Here is a 20937-nt window from a genome sequence, read left to right on the forward strand (position 1 = left end):
ATATATATATATATATATATATATATATATATATATTTAAATGTATTTGTTCAAAATCATCATACTCTATTTAAAATGATTGATAATTCTCCATTGATAATGGATTGACCAAACCTGAGGGTTTAAGCACAGTTAATAGAAATCATGGGATTTGCCACCCAGCTATTTGCAAAACACATTACGATGTATTAAGTACAGCTTGTATTGCAATTATTGCCCACATTAAAATTTGGATTTTATGTTCTCTTTCTGTTATAGCCAATTTCAATAAGTGAAGTATAGCTACTATGGTTTTGGGTTTACTGTATAATAAAAAGAAAAGGCCATATATTCCACTGACTCCTCTGCCCTGGAAGTGTCAGGGTTTCTGGTGTGGAATGTGAAATTTGGGGTAATAGAATTCAGGAGAAAACAGCGTAACGGAAGATTAGTCTAGAAACTCAGTTCTAGAAAATCAGTTTTTAGATGACAGATTGGATGACACTACGATAATGCAGAGACAAGTAACCTAAGGGTATAAACATTTCTTTATTCAGCAATCAGAATTCAGAGCTGGTTGGGTACTTTGAATGTCTCATGAAAGGACGAGCAAGCAAATATGCTGATTTGAAAATGCAAAAATGTTAACAAGTCCTTGAGTCTCTAAGGTCAGTATTCTACCTGCTGGAGACCTTGAGAGAGTTATTATAAAGTGGCTTGCTTACCGAAAAGGAAAGAGAAAATGATCCCATTAAGAAAATGTATCATTTTCTTGTAAATAAACTCAGAAAATATGTGGAGCCACATATAAAGATACAGTTTCTGAATTTCTGCAACAATGTTATGTTGTACTTTGCTGTCAAAATTTACTTATTCGTATACTGATTTAAAGGCACACTATGTAGTTTTTTGTCGCTAGAGGTCGCCTATTTAAAACAAAGGCGTAGCTTGATGGTGCCGAGATTGAGCGTGGAATCTTGGGAGTTGTTGTCTTCATCTCACAGCCGGTTGGAAAGAATCGGGATAGGACTGGGGCAGAAATCATGTTCATGGATGAGATTATTAACATTATTGTAGTATGAAGCAGAGCAGGACCAAGTGCTGTGGGAGCTGAACGAGGTCGCTGAAGCGATTGCTAATGAGAGACTAGAGAGTGACACGGCTTAACAGCAGCAGAACTTATATCATGCCACAGTCGCTGCTTCCGCTTCTTCCGGTCAAGCGTATGTGAGGTTTTATCATATTAGGTACATTTAAGTGTGTTGAAAATTTGTATAATGTTTCTCTGTGCGTTCGGTCTGCTACTGCTATGAGACACTTGTTGCACACTGCAGTAAGTTAGATCGATATTAGAATATCATATTAATAAATACTGGATGGCATGTGTTGCTAAATGGCATGCAATTCATTTTAGAAAATGCTGTATTACTGTCCAATAATTAGTTTTCTGTCTATAAATGTATCCAAATATTTGTTCCTTTGTCTAATAAAACACATATGTTAAAGCGTCTTTGGTGTTTCCATGGTTTCTACAAAATAAAACCCGAAATCTGGGGCAAGGCAGGTATGACGTCACTGATAGGCGACGCACGGACACAGTCTGTGTCCTGCATGGTTAAAATTGCTTATTTTTCTGGATTAAACATTCTTGGAAACATCTGGGATAAAACACAAGTCAACAAAATGTATAATACTGTTCTAGTGTTTTTTGGGATATTTTAATCAAAAAATCTTACATATTGTGCCTTTAAATGCAGATCATGTAAAATAACCTACTTTCATCCTAGATTTTACAGTAAATTGCCATTCACTGTATTGAGTGAATAAGAGCACAATGGCAGTGGAATCTAGTATTTGTCAAATCTGGTGATTGGTAAATATATACACTTTATTGTAATGTACGATTAAACTTGAGATTTCTATTTGGTAAAACAAACAAAACAAACCAAAACACTATTTATGAATAGTTTGTCACCTATGCTCGGTACACTATTTTCTATGGTGGACCAATGGCTTTAGGACCCTGCAGAGCACCGCTATAAAACACGTGGAGATTTAAGCAGCACTCTCCCAAAGAATCAACACTTCACCAAAGCACGAGACCAAACCATATCTCTTTACGTGTGCTCCTTGCTTTTGTTTACACTCTGCATGTGACACGGGACAATGTTTGAGCACACAGTTGAGCACATGATTTCAGCACTATTAGCTTTGTAAAGTTGTACTGACAGGGTCTGTAGACTACCCTTCCCTCGCTCCCCTGTGGATTTAATCGTATTGCAGGAAGTCCCTCACATCCTCTCCTCCTGCGCTGTGTGTGTGTGTGTGTGTGTGTGTGTGTGTGTGTGTGTGTGTGTGTGTGTGTGTGTGTATTTGTTTCTGGGTCGGTATATTATGAAGATCTCATCATAAGGAGCCGGGCATCATGAGGATCTACTGGCGTATGGAGAACTGGTGCCTCATGAGCGGACTTCGCGCTTTTGTGCTGCTGATAGTGGGACTGACAGCTGGCATCTCCACTCATCACTCACCCGACGGTAGGAGACACACTTCATATTAGTGCTCTTACTACTGTATGTTTACATTGAGTAAAACTAATATTCAAGTACTGCAACTTCAGTTTCCCACGTGGGATCAATAAACTACCTCGTATCTTATCCACCCCTAAAGGGGGCAAATTAGTAGGCTACCTTATGAAGCTTTTAAGGATGCACCTTTTTACTGCCCCAGTGACAAGCTGGTGTAGCCCAGCTCTACTATTTTTCAACATTTTTGCTAAACTGTTACAGTATCCAATTAAACACATAATATTGTTAAAGCATGTAAGAGTTTGATTTAAGTCAGTTTGCGATCAGAATACATTAATAAAACAAGAGGAGAGTTGCTGAATGAGATCAATAGAAAACATTGCGTGTACGAGAATGAGCGACAATAGCAGGAAAAAGCAGAGATGCACGTTTACATGTGGCTTTAGGAGATGCATTCAAGAGTGACCATTTAAACACATCGTGATGTCTGGATGTCATGCCTTTGTGTAAAACAAGATTAAGGGCTAAACGATTTGTGTTGACGTACACAATGATGAACCTTTGAGGGTACTTCAGAGTGACAAGCTGTTGAACCTCTACAATGAAATGTTAATAACACTATTTAATGTTGTCTAATATTTAATAATGCAAAAATAAATAAATCTTGTGAAGAGATGACGCCAACTTGCTAGGACTTCAGATGACGCCAACTTTGAATCAACACAACTGCCAAATTTTCGATAGCCTATTGTAATCATTATAATCACAACTTAAGAACGGCTTTTATGAGATCATCGGTTCTGCCTAACTACATGATTTGTATTATCTTAGAACTGTACATTTCTGGACATTGACATTACTTGGAAACAGTCACTTCTGATAACAAATTACTCTGAACTGAAATGTAGAATCATGCATTTTCTGTAAAGCTTCTTTGAAATGATATGCATTATGAAAAGCGATACGCAAATAAACATGAATTGAACTGAAATAAAAGCCTAACTAGGTTAAAATAATTGTACAACACCAAAAAACCATCCCTTTCTTTTACGTCTCTTGTATTTATTACTAGGAGAACACAATGACAATTATTCACTTTACATTCATAGATATTGGAGGTGAAAATCTGCTATAGACAGGGCATTTGATCCAACAATTGTGCTGGTCAGTACTCCGTTTTATTAGGTCAGTGGAATTACGTTTAAAATAGGCTTGGGTTTTGGCATGTACATGTGATGTATTTAGTTCAGTGTGGCCGATGGTTGGCGTAAATGGTGTGAGTTAACCATTAGGTCAGTTAAGGTTAAATTTCACCAGTCAGTTTCACCATCAGATCATATTGTTCCTTCAACACATCTGTTCTACGCATCTCAGATTTTCTCCTCCTCGCTCTCTCTTCCACTTGAGCGTACTCCTCTAAGCTGGTGTTCATAAAGATAGTAATTACAGCAAAGGCAGGATGATAATATGTTCTAGAGCTTTGATTGCAGGGGACTCTTGAAACAAACAGTTTGATCACAGCAAGTAAAAGAGAATGCAAACAATCCCCTGAACAGTCATGTCTTTTTCATATGCCTTTTTCTTTCATTTATGTTACTTGATTAATAGTGTCTGTGTGTATCTTGTGTGCATGAAAGTGGCTCAGCCACTGAGGGGTGCTGTCTTGAAACCACCTTTTGAGGGCAGTTTTTTTGGCTTTGCGCTTAATGGCAGACGTGTGTGTGTGTGTGTGTGTGTGTGTGTGCGCACATCTCATATTTCCTCTTGTTAGCACCTCATTCCCAGCGCTGACAAGCCCCTGAAGTTAGCAGGGCTGACATGGTTTCACAGTATCACACATGACAGCAAAAAGTACCTAGAGCCATTAAAATGCAATTTGAGACTATCCATCCATGGCTAATTTGTTTCTTGTGCTCTGAGACTGTTTATGTGTGCGTGTATGTGTGTTTATAATGTGCTCATCCATGGCTAAAATACTTATAATCTGGCAGAGTGGGTGGAATTGCTGATTCAGTATTCTGAGTAAATATTTTGCATATGGAATATCATTGCAAAAAACAAATTTGTGATTTATTTAAAAAGATGTTTGTATGCAATTTTTGTAATGATAATGGCAGCAGAATAAGTGATAAGTAATCTTAAGTGAGTCATTGATTTATTCATTCAAGTGATCTTCATTAGCGAGTCTGTAATGTCTAGTGTTTTGGTTTTGTTTCATGTTCACTGTCATATTTCCTGGTCTTGTCATGTGATCCTGCCATGTGCTCCATTGTCATGTTATTGCCTAGTCTCTTGTGTCATGTCAGGTGTGTTCGACATCGGCTGCGGCTGGATGCAACCCATCGGCGAGAGTAGCCGTGTGCAGGCGGAGACGAGCTGCAAACGGAGACGTGAAGTCGGACACTTTCTGCGTCCCGTAGTGACGCTCGCATGTGTTTGCATACTTTATCACAGCTGAAGTTAAATAAATGCAATATTTGACAATACGCGGATGTTTCAGAGACATGTAATACTTTACTCAGCGTGTGTTTGTACAAGAATAAAGTTCAACATATAAGCCTACACTATCAATGAAGTGCGACTACATGAAAGGAGGTTTTTCCGTTATAAAAAAACAGATTTGTGCGCATTAGTGGAACTCAAGGTTCTAGAATAAACACGAAACACACGTGATCGCTGTCATGCGGTGAATCTGGCCAATCGTGGAACAGCTGTGCCGTCATCAGAGTTCGTGCAGCCTCGTGCAGCCGCTCTAGAGAAACTGCATCGGCTGTATTAGCCGGCTGCTCTCGAATTGCTCTCGCGGCACTTTGTTGACGTATTTCACTGTCACGTGATGTCGGCGCTGTCTCAAGTCGGACAAAATTTCTAACCGGCATGCACTGCTTCAAGTCAGCCGCCGATTGGTCTGCGCATCGCTGTATCAAGTCGAACAAGCCTGTTGTCATTGGTTGATTTAGTCATGTGGGTTCTTAATTCCGTTCTGTCATTGGTTCATTGTCTTGACTGTTCACAGGTGTGTCTTGTTTAGTCATTAGTCTTTGTGTATTTGTACCCTCATGTTTGCCATGGTCCTTGTCGAGTATTGTTTTCAGTAACCACTGTTGGTGAGTGTTCGTAGTCAAGTCTGTCTTTAAGTCAAGGTCTTTGTTTGTATCTGTTCATTGTTTGCTAATTTTGGATTTATTAAAACTGCAGTTGGGTTCTTCTACTTGCCTGCAGTGGATCATTTGTAAAGCTGGGCATACACTGTGCGATTTCTGTGCGATTTCAGCAAGGTTACCTACTCACACTGTACGAGTAGATCGCATGCGATGTAAAGCAAAAGCTCACGATTTATGTGCTCACACTGTGCGGTCCGATCGTGACTTGTCTGCTCACACTGTACGAGTGAAATATGCGCAAAAAAAAAACTATAATAGAGAGAGAGCCTATCAAATGCATCAGCTATCGATATCAAGAGCATTTACAATTTATGTATATAAATGAACATTATTATTAGTGTAGGCCTACTTTTATTATTAAATTGATATTACATTTATTGCCCCTGCGCAGGAATTATTAAAGGAATTATAGGCCTATAATTAAAATGATTATCAGATAATATGTCATAACACTGCAATAATATTATCAGAAAGTAAGAGCAGCTTTATTTCAAAAACAACTTGTTTAACACGAAATGGGCCTACTTCTCTTCTAATTTGTTTCACAATTTGGGCCACAACAGAAATATTAAGAATATAAATTAAGACAGTTATAGGCTACGTTATCAGCATATTTTAAAGAAGATGAATCTTGTCTCTGTGAGAATATGCGCCGAAAGCTCGTCAGATTTTACTTTCACTTTCACCACTGACTCGCCTTCATGATTTAAAACGAAAAGAAGAAAAATCTATATTGCGCCGTGACATTTTGTTATTCTTTTCTTTAATATTTAATAAAATTAAGTCAATATTAAATAATACTAAACAAAATAATTTGTGAAAGTAAAACAAGTACATTTATGTTCAAAGTTAAATGAATAAAAGAGGCACTGATAGGCTAAACACGGTGGTTTGAACGTCTTCGATTATCCATTTTACAACACGAATTGGAGGCAAGCAACAGTTTGCTAAATTGCTGCTATTTGATAACTGCCTACAGAACTTAAAGATCTCCCTCTTTTGGTTTTCTTTCTTGCTGCATTAAAGATGAAATGGTTCAACTTCTGCTTTTGCGCAGGCGCAGTGATGAGAAATAGACCAATCAGTTCGTAGCTCTGCTTCAGCTGTTTAATAACCTCACGAGGAGCGACCAGAATTTCTGACATGCCAGAAATTCATCCGACCATCCGATTGCCGATCGGGAGAGAAACGACGCCCGACCCAAAAAAGAGTTGCACGAGTCAAAATTCGGCTCAAAATCGGACGAAAATCGCACCGTGTATGCCCAGCTTTACAGAGTCATTAATTCATTAATTTAAACGATTCATTCAAAATGGCTGATTCAAACAGAAACCAAGCAAGTGACCGTTTGCATCTGAAATCGCATGCCGTCATTGCATAGACAGTATCAACACCCACTCTCTATTGGAGGTGAATAAGTGTTTTAAAATGTTATATAAAACTGTCATTTACAGACATCATCTGCTGTCTCTACAGAGATGCAAACAAGCCGTTTAAACTGGACACATCAAAGCAAACATTCTTGCACTTTTCCATTTGTCTTGTTGTCGATAGACTCAAGTGCGTGGAACTGATGTATGTCAGAACTGTATACTGTATCCAGTGTAGACAGCATCAGTGATTATAATGAGTTCTAATTGCTTTTGACACAACGCAATGCTCATCCGCTGTAGTCAATTGTCAGCTGTTAAGTGACTGAATGCTAGTGGGCGGAGCTAGTTATGATGTTTAAGTAACTATTTGTTGATGTCTTGCTCTGGAGGAAGTCAAATGCATTTGCCCGTGTGACATCACAGATCCTGCAATATCATAAGACATTTTTGGAGCTTTATTAAATAAATGCTTTGTTTATAATGAGGAGGGTGTCTTAAGCTATGAAACTTGCAGGATGTTTTAATGGTTCACCTCTTATAAGGCAAATTTGATTTAAAGAGTTAATTTAGGTGTTTGCATCAGTGGTGCATCAATGCTGCATAATCCCAGCAAAGTGTGCCAGATTATAGCAATCTTCCACATCCACCTCAACATAGCATTTAAAACATAACATGGCAAAACTGAACTTTGGGGGGCACGTTTGTTCGGTTTTTGCAAAATTGTGCATGATTTGCATTACCCCTTCTTTAAAATGAGTGCTAAAACATGACAGCAAACGGTGGTCAGTGGGCACAACTCATTCTTAAAATATGTTAACATGAGTTTGAGCACACAACTTTTATTGCAGCAGTTATAATGTCGTCTGTGACATATTTTGAAAAAAATTAACATATACATCTAAAATGTAGAAATATATAATCTTAAAGCTGCAAGATGTAACATTTTTGCTGTAAAATATCCAAAAACCTCTAGGCCAGTGTTATATAATTTTTTTCCGGTTGAGTACTTAAAATATCCCAAATGTTTACAACTATTTGTAAATCGTGAGGAAAATTGCTATTTTAACCAAGGAACCAGGACGTGTGAGGGAGTCGCCTGTCAATGGCGTCATATCTGCGTAACCCTCGGTTTCCGGTTTACTGACCGGTTTCCGGTTTCCAGAAATGCTTTACTCCTACTGCAGTGTGCAACAAGTGTCATAGCAGCCGCCGAGCGAACGCACAGAGTAACGTCATAACATAATTTTCAACACCCTCAGATGAGTCTAATATGATAAACAGAGCTGTGTTACCTCATACTCATGACCGGAAAAGCGGAAGTGGCGACTGTGACATAATAAAAGTCCTGCTGCTTGCAAGGCGTGTGTTGCGTTCATCTCAACAATTGCTCCAGCGGCCTTGCTCAGCTCCCACAACACTCGGTCCTGCTCTGCTTCATAACAGCAATGTTAATAATCACATCCATGAACATTATTTCTGCCAGAGTCCTATCCCGATTCTTTTCCATCGGCTGTGAGGTGAAGACCACATGTCCCAAGATTCTGCACTCAAACTTGGCGTCATCAGGCTACAACTTTGTTTTGAATAGGCGACCTCTAGCGGACAGAAAAGTTACATAGTGCACCTTTAATACACTTTACTGCAATTCTGCAACCCTGCAAATTTTGCTAGTTTGCATTCTTTTTAAAATTAAGTATCAATCTTCTATTGGTTATTCATCGTCAAGTCATAATTCAGTGGCCAGGACTTTGGAATACAGCAAAATTCGTATGAGCTTGCGTTTCCTGTCTCCCACATTTGCATGCGTATGAATGGAAATCAATGGAAGTCTATAGTGACCGCCCCTTTAGTAAATTCTGACAGAGAAAGAGGAACGCATTGATAAAATAGTGGCGAATCTGGTGGGAATTTCCGTTTAAATCTACAGTTCCCTTCCTGTGTATGTTTGTTTTTCATGTGAGAAAGAGATAGGTAGAGACACTTCTGTGGAGGGTTTTGGATAATGGTTTTTGTTGAAGGGTGGGGTGATGTGATCACCAAATTTTGACTCAGTTTTACCGCACCCTTTTGATTCTGGAGTGTGTGTGTGTGTGTGTGTTTCTGTTTAAAAGGATTCAGGTTTGTCCCAGCAGTCATGTGGATCACTTCACAGAGGCCTTGGCCTCCATAACCAATCCATTCTGCATGGGAGGGGTCTGGCTTTACCTTGGAGAGTGACACACACTATCACAAACATAAGCCAATCATCCTCATTGCACACAAGCGTGGGTTCAGGGTGATCAAAAATGACTTATTGCAAAATCTCTTGTGGATTGATGTAAAGCAGATGCATTCATTCTTATGTTCATCTCAAAGTTTTTAGTGTTATAGAATAAGACACTGTACTGAAACCACTTTCACTGTTTCTGAGTTTCTTGAATGGACCCCTGTTGTTCTCTGCATTGATCCAGATCTCAACACCTCCCTAAAGACACACACACACAAACACACTGTCATTCACTGATAGGCAGAAAAGCCCAGTTATTGATTGTGGCTCAGACAATAGTGCTCAGTTTGTGCAGTCAGGTGGTACCGGTCTCCGCTCTTTGCACTTATTAGTCTTTCGCTGTCATTGTGTGTGTATGGTTTCGGCAAACATGTTGTCAAAATGTCGGACATGCTATAAGACAGCTATAGTGTCTTCAAAATGTATTTTATTTATATGTAAATATACAAAATATATTTTAAATTGTAGTCTGTTTGATTCTACGTAAAATTTGAAGAGCATTTGCATTTTTTTTAATGCATGCCAAATAAAGTGACTTTTAGTGATGAAAGTGTGAATAACTTAGTGACTAACTAAACGAATTAACAAGTGAACTTGTTAACAAGCACAACAATATTAACATATGAGTCAGAAACAGAAATATTTTGATTATTTATGAGTCATGCAAGCATCTTGTTTTCCTTCTTAAATGATCTTAACTGTAGCACTTTGAGATTTGTTCCAAATGTAAAGTGCAGTACAAATAACATTTATTATTAATTTATTATTATTAATATCTGATGTAATAATATTATTATTTGTGCATGTCCATGAACTAATTCTGAGAAAAAAAATTATACAAGTGCGCTTAAGGCCGCACTTGCTTTTTTTTTTATAGAGGATCTTTCCAACATTATGAACGTTCATTAATTGCATAGTTTGTTTATTATATAATTGCAATGAAGTGGAAGTCCTTTAGGAATATTTTTGAGAAATTATTTTAACTTTATTGATTATCTGAAATCGATTTCCCTTCTTTTACTGAATTTTTTTTTTAATGAAAATGTTATATTCCAAGTATAAATGTGGCTATGAATCCAGTAGTATATTAATTCATTTAAAATAGAAAACCAATGTTTGGAGATTAATATATGTCCCCCAGGATAAATATTATGTTTCTGAAAAAAAAAATATGAACAGCAAGAGACCTTAACCATAAAGGGCCACTGTTTAAAGAGTCTAATACCATAAGATGCCACTCATAGCCTCAACCATTTAAGCTGTCGATCTTCCAAACCCTCTCATTTCTTCCCTCATCACAGAGCCTCAAAATCATAACCTGTAGCTACCCATCAATATCAGTGAGCTCAGTGAGCAAGAGAATGACAGAGTGAGAGAGAGAGAGAGATGATAATAGCAAGGTCACGAAGTCTATAGATTCTCAGTCAGTAATCTCCCTTCATTCACACCATCACACTCGCATTAGCCATTTACCAACACACTCACTCTCTCGAACTGACACACACCCTCTTAATCTCCAGCTTTCTCCGCTCACTATCGCACTTTCCTCTTTCAATCTCTCACCTCTCGTTCCGTTTCAGCAGCTGACTCTCAAAGTGCTGACGGTGCTTTTCCAGGCTGTTAGGAGAAAACTAATGTATTCATCTCATCCACTCAGAAACCTGAAGACGCTGCAAACAAGAAACTTATTATTAACTTGTCTGCCTAGTGGTAGAAGAAAGTCCTCATTACTGATTCTGAATTTTAGATCAATTTTAGGTTTCGTAAGCCGGAAAGCAATTCAATATGACTGAACTGTGCTCGCTGATCGCATTGTATTCTGCACCTAACTCAGAACTATACAAATCTGGTAATTTGCAAACTTTCGGTTTTACGTAAAGTTTTACATCAAGAAACATATTTCAAACTTCTTTGAAGTCCTTGGGTCTAGTCTGATTTAAAATGATTCAAGAAATGTGCTGACTCCTTATGATTCATAACAATAAGGTTGGACTCAGCATTTACCTATTTAAGCTCTATGCAGTGTGTGACTGGGACATTAGACCCTTCTCATTATATTCATTTTGAGCTGGGGGATGGCATATGTCAAATAGCAAAAATAAATAAATAAAATAAATGGGGAAGTACAACTTTTGTACTTCTACCCAAGTAGAAATTTAAACATCTACTGGAAAAACTTTACTTAAAAATGATCACTCCTCTGTGGTGGATGTAAAATCTGACCAGAGCATGTGTGAATAATCATGCCTGTCCATTTCCGAGAATTTCACAGAAGCTTTTTTTAGACATAAAGAACACAGTAAAAGTCTCTCACATTGGATTACTGTACACCATTACAAACACGTGCAGTGGTTCCCCACACATGTAATTAAAATTCCCACATAAAAGCTGCTAAACATCTTGGACCTTTCCTTTGTGGTATGTTTAAAACATAAATTGGGCTTTGTATCAATAAAGAGAATATAACCGAAGATGTTAGATAAATAATTACTGAGCAGCAGCATTTTTTTTTTATTGTATCTCAAATCTGTGGTTTATTTCCTCTCTCTGGGCTCAAACTGATCCAACAGAACATCTATAAAGCACTCAAGATTCATTATATCGCAAAGTGATGAATTGTTTGGCCTGCTGCTATCAGTGCTGTATTTAGTTAGAAACCTCAATGGAATTTCATTATGTTCAATAAAACACATGCGCATGCGCATAAGCCTGCACACACATTCTCTGGGGTTTTCGCGTTGACACTAGACTAATAAATCTGGTCAAGTCATCAGCGCTTGCTTCAAATAGCTTGAACGTGATATGGGCGTGAAGGGAAAGAGAAAAAAAGAGAAGGAAAAGCAAGTTGGAGGCACACAGCCTTTCTTAAGGAATGATAATGGAGGCTTGTTACCAATGCAAGATAACGGAAATGTCTAAATAAAAAAGAAAAAAAGTTTTCTGGACAAATAATCCTCAGGGCAAATATCGCGATGATTATTTTTAATTAATCGAGAGAAGCCGAAATCGTTATCATGGTTAAAATACGATTAATCGGGCAGCCCTTACTGTCTGGTGTTGTCTAGCTACTTTCATGAATATTCAACTCATTTGGTATATTTCTTTTTGCATACTAAGCAGCAGGGATGTATGCATATAGAGTGCAACAATGACCGCCCACTTTTTTAGCAGTCTTGGTTCCGGAAGTATTTTCCCCATTCATTTCCTCCATAGGGATTAAAAGAAGAAGAGGAAGACCAAACAAAACAAAACAAAACAAACAAGCCCTGAGATCCCAATCAGGCATAACATTATGACAGGTGAAATTAATAACACTGATTGTCTCTTCGTCACAGCACTTGTTAGTGGGTGGGATATATTAGGCAGCAAGTGAAGTGTCATCAAAGTTGATGTGTTAGAAGCAGGAAAAATGGGCAAGCATAAGGATTTGAGCGAGTTTGACAAGGGCCAAATTGTGATGGCTAGACGACTGGGTCAGAGCATCTCCAAAACTGCAGCTTTTGTGGTCAGTATCTATCAAAAGTGGTCCAAAGAAGGAACAGTGATGAATCGGGCAGCCAAGGCTCATTGATGCACGTGGAGAGCGAAGGCTGGCCCGTGTGGTCAGATCAAACAGACGAGCTACTGTAGCTCAAATTGCTCATGAAGTTAATGCTGGTTCTGATAGAAAGGTGTCAGAATACACAGTGCATCGCAATTTGTTGCATATGGCCTGGTCTGATGAATCACGTTTTCTTTTACATCACGTTTATGGCTGGGTGCATGTCACTTACCTGGGGAACACATGGCATCAGGATGCACTATGGGAAGAAGGCAAGCGGGCGGAGGCAGTGTGATGTTCTGTTGGGAAACCTTGGGTCCTGCCATCCATGAGGATGTTACTTTGACAAGTACCACCTACCTAAGCATTGTTGCAGACCATGTACACCCTTTTAATGGAAACGGTATTCCCTGGTGGCTGTGGCCTCTATCAGAAGGATAATGCGCCCTGCCACAAAGCACAAATGGTTCAGGAATGGTTTGAGGAGCACAACAATAAGTTTGAGATGTTGACTTGTGTATTTGTAGTTTATTGAAAAATTGCCACATTAGTTGACTTTATTATACACATTTTTTAATGAAATTGAAATCATGTTGAATGACAGCTTCAACAGAAGCATATTGATTAATAACTGAAGAGCTCATGGTTGGTCCGTCTTGAGAAGTTTACTGTAAAAAAAACACACACACACACACACACACACACACACACACACACACACACACACACACACACACACACACACACAGACACACACACACACACAAAAAAACTTTTGTGGAGAAACTAAAAAGGATGTTTACTCCCAGAACCCGACTGTTGTGCTCTGTTTACATGCAGGGAGAGTTTTAACCACAGCTAGACACTGTACAAAAACATATTGTTATTGACAGACTGGCTGGTGTGTGAAAACAGGTGACAATGAAATGCCTTGAGCTCTGGTAGTTTTGCGGATGTGGTTTGTGACTGTGTTGCATTATGATGAACGGTATTACCATGGTTTTTTGAAGTCCCTTAAATATCATGAAAATAAATAGCACATGCATAATGGGCACTTTTCATATTATCAGATATAGCATTACTGTTGTGTGGCACTGCCATGTTTTGATTAATATTTAGGATTAATTGATGTAAAATGACTTGCTGTATATTATCTATCCATGTGTATGTTTAGTTTATGTCTTGTATTGGTAAAAAAAATCATGACGATGGATTTCCATTTAATTGTATTACCCTTTCCTGCAAAGCGTTTTCCTGAATAGAATTCTTGGACAAAAACAGCAGAAGGAGAAGGAAGGGTAAATGACAACTACAGAAAGGAAATTGGGTCTGGGTAAAGGAAGTATGGGGCATGTGCATATGTGTGCCTGTGTGCTATGAATAATATCCAGAATGACAGGATGTGCACATGAGCACATACAGAAACGTGAGTGATCGCTTCCCAGTTTGGGGGGAGGGGGGGGGGACATTGCCACTTCCTGTCTCCCTCAGAATGCTGAATCGTGGGTAGTAATGGGTGTCTGAGAAACCAGCAGCAGAGAGCTATGAACCCAGTGTGCCCTGCAGACCGAATATGTGTTATTATGAGCTGACACGTTTCATTGAGTATATTCTCAGTGCACTAAGTATGTCTATTTATAAACAAAAAAATGTATACAGGTTTGGAACAACTTGAGGGTGCAAGTGATGACAGAATTTTCAATTTTTTGGTGAACTATCCATTAAAAGGTTAAAATTAACAACTGATTTGTATACAGTTGCACAGAAGGACTAGCCTGGATGCCAGCCGAATTTAGCCCCGCCCACAAAATTTTTTGCTCGGGCAATTCGGTCTGGACTCGCTCCATAGAGGAGGAATTATGCCCGAACAGAAACTGTTCGGACCAATGAAATCATCAGGGCGGGCTTTAGACGATGATGGACAGATGATCAACAGTAACGTAATCATCCACGTCATCGAAGGCTCTTGGGTTGAATTTGCTCTTATCCTAAACGGAGAACTTGTTCGTATATGCATTCACCTTCACTATTTCTCTCAGAAACGATGATCGTGTTGGTAAGTACTCTGTGTATCCTTAAATTATTTTATTACTGGCAAAGATCGTTTACACTCATCTTTTTCTTGTAACGTTACTTAATCCAGAGTGCGTGCAGACAGGGTTTCCAAGTGTTTTTGCAATGTCGCGCACAATTGCTACTCAAAACTATAGCCCAAAACAATAACTTTCCGGGGGGTTCTCCGGAAAAAAATGGCGTTTGGTTGGCAAAATATGTTATTTTGGCAAGGTTGCCTGCTAAAATTCGCATTCCTGGGTTTATATAATCACATAATTGGGGTCGCTTCAACCCGCGGACATGGAGAAAAACACGGACTTGGTAACACAGTGCAGTTGAGTTCTGTTGACATTTGACAACTAACGTTACGCGTTGCTCCGTTGCTCTGATTGGTTTTGGGTCTATCCAATAGCCTTGAAGCATTCTGCATCGTTCTGTGTTCTCCGGGTTGCACTACTTGCAAATAAACACTGAAAAATATCTGATTGTGTGACACTTCTTGCTTTTGCACATTATACGGTTATTGCGATTGTGTGACACTTCTTGCTTTTGCACATTATACGGTTATTGCGATTGCGTGACACTTCTTGCTTTTGCACATTATACTGATTTAAGTATATTTATTGTGAAGATTGTGGGTATGGGTGCAACAGACACTTATGGCTGTATTTAATGCACATTTATTTCAGCACAACGCTAGGGCTCATGTTTGTCAGAGTAAGTTACAACATACAGACACAATCTTATAGAGGAATGTCATGTCTTCGTCTTTGCTTGGCAACACCATGTGAATCGTTACTTTATCTGACAAAATAGTGTACTTGTTGCGGACGGTTCCAATCACCCTTTACACGTGAATTCGGAGGTGGGCATTTTTTCTTGTGCTCTCCGCATCTCTTGCATCCAGCTGACAGCGTCCTTTTGTGAAAGCCGACGACTCTGTTACCTCGGATACTTGGTCTCCGTGGTTGCGCCTCCAAGCAGGAAAGTTAATCGATTTTCGACGCCAAATTAATCAAATTAAGACACACGGCTGAGAGGGAGTACGTCTATAAACAGTGCGTAGTAGTCCGAGTAGAAGTAAAGGAGGCCATCAACATGGCCGCCACGCCAAGTAATGACGTCAGACGCCCGAGCCCTATTGAGGTCTTTCCTGGCTCGGTTGAAACACGCCCCATAATCAAAGCTCAATGGAGCGGTACCAGACTCATATTCTGACTAGAATTGAGTATGGCCACGCCAGGCTACAGAAGGACATTTTTAATAAAAAAATAAAGAGCGCCAAACAGTATTTATTGTTTGAATTTCATAATAAAATTGACAAAATTTGAAAGCTGAGAATATGTATTGTTATTTATGGGCTGTGCGCAATGAATAATGTTAAGTGAAGTTTTGTTCACACATCAGCGAAAAACATCACAGACCAAAAATCTATCAATTATAAAAATAGCAAATGTAAATATATTAAAACTTGCATCTTTTTTTGAAAAATACAAATTGAGTGGAATAATTTTCCTTCAGAATGCATATGATGGGTGTGTGTATTGGTTTGTATGTGAGTCAGTGAGGGAGAGAAAGAAAGGAGGGAGGGTTTCGGCCCTTAGAGAGATGAGAGAAAAAACATGTTGTGCTGTCACTCCGCTGCTTCTGCCGCTCTTAAGGCTGCACTTCTCTACACTGCTCTATTGTGCGTGTCTGTGTCTCTCTTACACTCCCTCTCCGTTTCTTGCTCTCCCTCTCTCTCCATGTCTGTCGCCCTCATTCATAATGGATGCCGTAGTGTTGAGTTCAGCCGAGGATGGAGCGCTTCAGCCCTGTGGGGGCACGATGCTTTCACTGAGGGGAAAGAAGAGAGAAGCCTTTTGATTTAGACTGATGACGCAACTACACTCACGAAACACAGAAGCAAGTCAAGTCAAGTTTATCATTCTTCTCATTACATGCCAGTGTGAGAAAAAGAATGAAACTTTGTATTGAAAGAATAAGCTTTTTATCAAGGGCCTCAAACCTTTGGACCCCATTGTATTTCCTCTAGTTCTTACTGACGTCAAATTATGACATCATGCACTCATACATTCACTGCATTGTTTTAAAAAAAAAATATATATAGACTTGTTTAGTTATCAAATCAACTGTTAGTGGTGTAATAACAAAGTGGAAGCAATTGGGAACAACAACAACTCATCCATGAATTGGTAGGCCACGTAAAATCACAGAGCTGGGTCAGCACATGCTGAGGTGCACAGTGCGCAGAAGTCGCCAACTTTCTGTCAATGGCTTCAGACCTCCAAACTTTGTGTGGCCTTCAGATTAGCTCAAGAACAGTGCGTAGAGAGCTTCATGGAATGGGTTTCCATGGCTAAGCAGCTGCATCTAAGCCTTACATCACCAAGTGCAATGCAAAGTGTCGAATGCAGTGGTGTAAAGCACGCCACCACTGGACTCTGGAACAGTGGAGACGTGTTCTCTGGAGTGACGAATCACGCTTCTCTGTCTGGCAATCTGATGGACAATTCTGGGTTTGACGGTTGCTAGGAGAACAGTACTTGCTTGAGTTTTGGTGGAGGGGGGATTATGGTCTGGGGTTGTTTTTCAGGGGTTGGGCTTGGCCCCTTAGTTCCAGTGAAAGGAACTCTTAATGCTTCAGCATACCAAGACATTTTGGACAATTTCATGCTCCAAACTTTGTGGGAACAGTTTGGGGATGGCCCCTTCCTGTTCCAACATGACTGGTCACCAGTGCACAAAGCAAAGGTTCATAAAGACATGGATGAGTGAGTTTGGTGTGGAGGAACTTGACTGGCCTGCACAGAGTCCTAACCTCAACCCGATAGAACACATTTGGGATGAATTATAGCAGAGACTGCAAGCCAGGCCTTCTCGACTTCTCTTCTGACCTCACAAATGTATTTCTAGAAGAATGGTCAAAAATTCCCATAAAAACACTCCTAAACATTGCTGAAAGCCTTCCCAGAAGAGCTGAAGCTATAATAGCTGCAAAGGGTGGGCCAACTCCGTATTAAACCCTATGGATTAAGAATGGGATGTAATTAAAGATCACGTGCATGTAAAGGCAGATGTCCCAAATATATTATGAACGGCTCGAATCTCGCATTTGCCAAGGCAACATGTAGGCAGCATGTTTTTCTTCCCCAAAGTGTTGTTACCGACGCAGTGTGAGTTCCCTCGGAAGGGAACGTCTCGGGTTACGTCTGTAACCTTTGTTCCCTGAGAAGGGAATGAGACCCTGCGTCGCATTGCCATGCCTCTCCATGCCTGGGAGCATCTTGCTTCAGCATGAAAGCTAACTCTGTTATGTGAAGCTTCCGTGTATGTCATCACATGTTACGTCATAACGCAGCACCAATCAGGATTGGAATAGTTTCATTCATACTTTAGACGTGCTATGATAAGGGAGCTTCCCCAAAGTGTTGTTACCGACGCAGTGTCTCGTTCCCTTCTTTGGAAACAAGGGTTACAGACGTAACCCGAAACGTTTTCTGTTGTCTTGCAAGCATGTAGCATGTTCTGTTTATTTATCTGTTTTTCTTGTTAGTACAGCCATGCACAAATTAATTCCTAGTTCAGATTTACATTTTACAAAGCAAATTTGGAGTGTCACAATACTATTCTCACTATTCTCAAATTACTGGCAATAGCAAAGTGTTTTGCTTTATTATAGCATTTATTATATAAAAGACTGGGTGATTTCATTAAGTAGGCTATAATGTTGTGTAATATTTGTGGGAGCAGTAGTGTGCGTTCCGACGAGAAAATATCATTTAAGTGTTGTACATGTAATGTGACTATGTCAGCTTGTAATCTTGAAGCACAAACATGAGCCTAGCCCTTCCAATAATGAAATAAAGACTTTCTAATGATTTGTACATCAATAACCTGTATGTCGCTCATTGTGAAAAACTGCTTTAACGATAAACTGGCAGCTTTTTGACACAGTTCGAGTCCCGTGACAAATTAGACTTTGGCGTTTTTGTTAAATGAACTTTTGCCATTGTAGAAATCAAATCTCTTATTTTCCCCCACGGCATAAATGGATATGACGTTTTTTGTGGGCATTCCCAGTAATGCCGTATTAGTATTGTCCTGAATAAGATATATTACAATCCACAAAAAAGTCCACAAGACAAAAAAATGGCTAAATTAATAAAAATGACTTGTTCAAAAGTTTATATACCCTTGATTCTTAATACTGTGTCATTACCTGGATGATGCAACAGGATGAAGATGTCCACATTTTTCTTATTTTGTTTAAAAATAATTTGTGTTTTCATTTAGTACTGTCCTTTGGAAGCAACAGAAGATACTTAGATGTTTATCTGAAGACAAATTAAGTACAATTTACAATTTATCTTCAAATTCAGAAAGTTTTCACCCACTTGTATTTGTTCACCTTGTATTTGGTTGGTTTGATTCATGGCTTCTTTTTTTTACATTTTATTTTAACATTTTATCAAATACTCTTTTTTAAATCCCTATGGGAAAAAAAACTTCTGGAACCAAGGCTACTGTAAAGGTGAACAGGCATCATTGCACTCTATACACAGTTTTTTCAAAGATTATTGGAGTACATTTTACAAGACAATACTGTTTCAGTCTTTCTACTTCAAATTTAAATTTTTGCTTCAATGTGTTACTTCCTTTTTCTTTGCAATTATGTTAAATTTACTAGCTATTTCTGAGTGAAAATTGTTTCAAAGTAAATCACCAAATTTAGGTGGACATTCTTCACAAGGTCACCAAATTATTGTAGGCTAAGCATAGTGAATTGTGTTAAGGCAAAAATGGAATGCTCAGTAATGGATTTTTTTTTTCCATAGTGCACCTTATTTTACTCATAAATGGAAAACTGCCATCCTAAAAAAACATTAGAAATCCAGAGGGAACCCATGACTTAAATACTAATTCTCTTCCAGGTTTTCTATTGAGTTAATGGTTTTTATCTCAGTATCTGTCTATGCTGGTCCTAAAATACTACAGCATTGCTTTACTTCTGTCTTTAGCTTACAATTCCAGCTTTAACTGAACTTTTCGCCTCCAGTTCACACACACACACACACACACACACACACACACACACACACACACACACACACACACACACACACACACACACACACACACACACACACACACACACACACACACACACACACACACACACACACACACACACACACACAGGGTTTTTTTGTGAAATGTGGGGACATCCCATAGGCGTAATGGTTTTTATACCGTACAAACCGTATTTTCTATCCCCCTACACTGCCCCTGCCCCTAAACCTACCCATCACAGGAAACAGCACAGTTTACTTTCTGTGAAAAAAACCTTGTTCTGTACGATTTATAAGCATGTTGAAAAGTGAGGACATGTGTAACACCCCCACCCCCCCCCCCGCCCCCCCCACACACACACACACAGGCGTAATGGTTTTTAAACTGTACATTCTATCCCCCTACAATACCCCTACCCCTTAACCTACCCATCACAGGAAACATTCTATTTTTACATTTTTAATAAAACATTGTTTAATATGTTTTTTAAAGCTATTTTAAACAGAAAATGTCCTCATATTTCATGTTTACGTTGTAATACCAGTGTAATCCCTGTGTCATTATACAAATTTGTGTCCTCATAAATCACAAAACAAACACGCGCACACACACAGAGCTCAGCAGTACCACCTATTGTGTCTCTGGTATCCACTGCAAAACTAATGGGAGTTTTCTTTTGTCACTTGCACAGGGAGGCAACTAAAGAGTGTACTCAACAAACTGGAACACTACCACACCATGGTACCTCTACTGCTGGAAGGAACAGAGCAGCGCCCAATCAGCTGGCTCCGCTCCAGGGTAAGAAAGAGCACTGTATATTGCTGCACCATTTTTCAAAATAATTTTTGACATCATGATGTCTCGTTGCCGGTGTTTATTTATATTTTATATAGGTTTTTGATTTGGAATGGCATACACTCTTTTTAAATGAATAATATATTGAGTCCAGTGCAAGTTC

The 20937-nt window shown here is 39.0% G+C and overlaps 1 protein-coding gene across 1 annotated transcript in view; it reads left to right on the forward strand.

The window, feature by feature from the left end:
• The first annotated feature begins 2062 nt into the window (after positions 1–2062).
• adam12b (ADAM metallopeptidase domain 12b) overlaps positions 2063–20937 on the forward strand; it is a 79215-nt gene continuing 60340 nt past the window's right edge. Inside the window, exons 1-2 of the mRNA XM_079833993.1 lie at positions 2063–2516; positions 20671–20777. Coding sequence (XP_079690119.1) covers positions 2405–2516; positions 20671–20777 — 219 coding nt within the window. The 5' untranslated portion in view covers positions 2063–2404. The remainder of the gene's footprint in view (positions 2517–20670; positions 20778–20937) is intronic.

This window comes from Gobio gobio (genome assembly GCF_949357685.1).
Source record: "Gobio gobio genome assembly, chromosome: 13".
Classification (NCBI taxonomy): Eukaryota; Metazoa; Chordata; class Actinopteri; order Cypriniformes; family Gobionidae; genus Gobio; species Gobio gobio.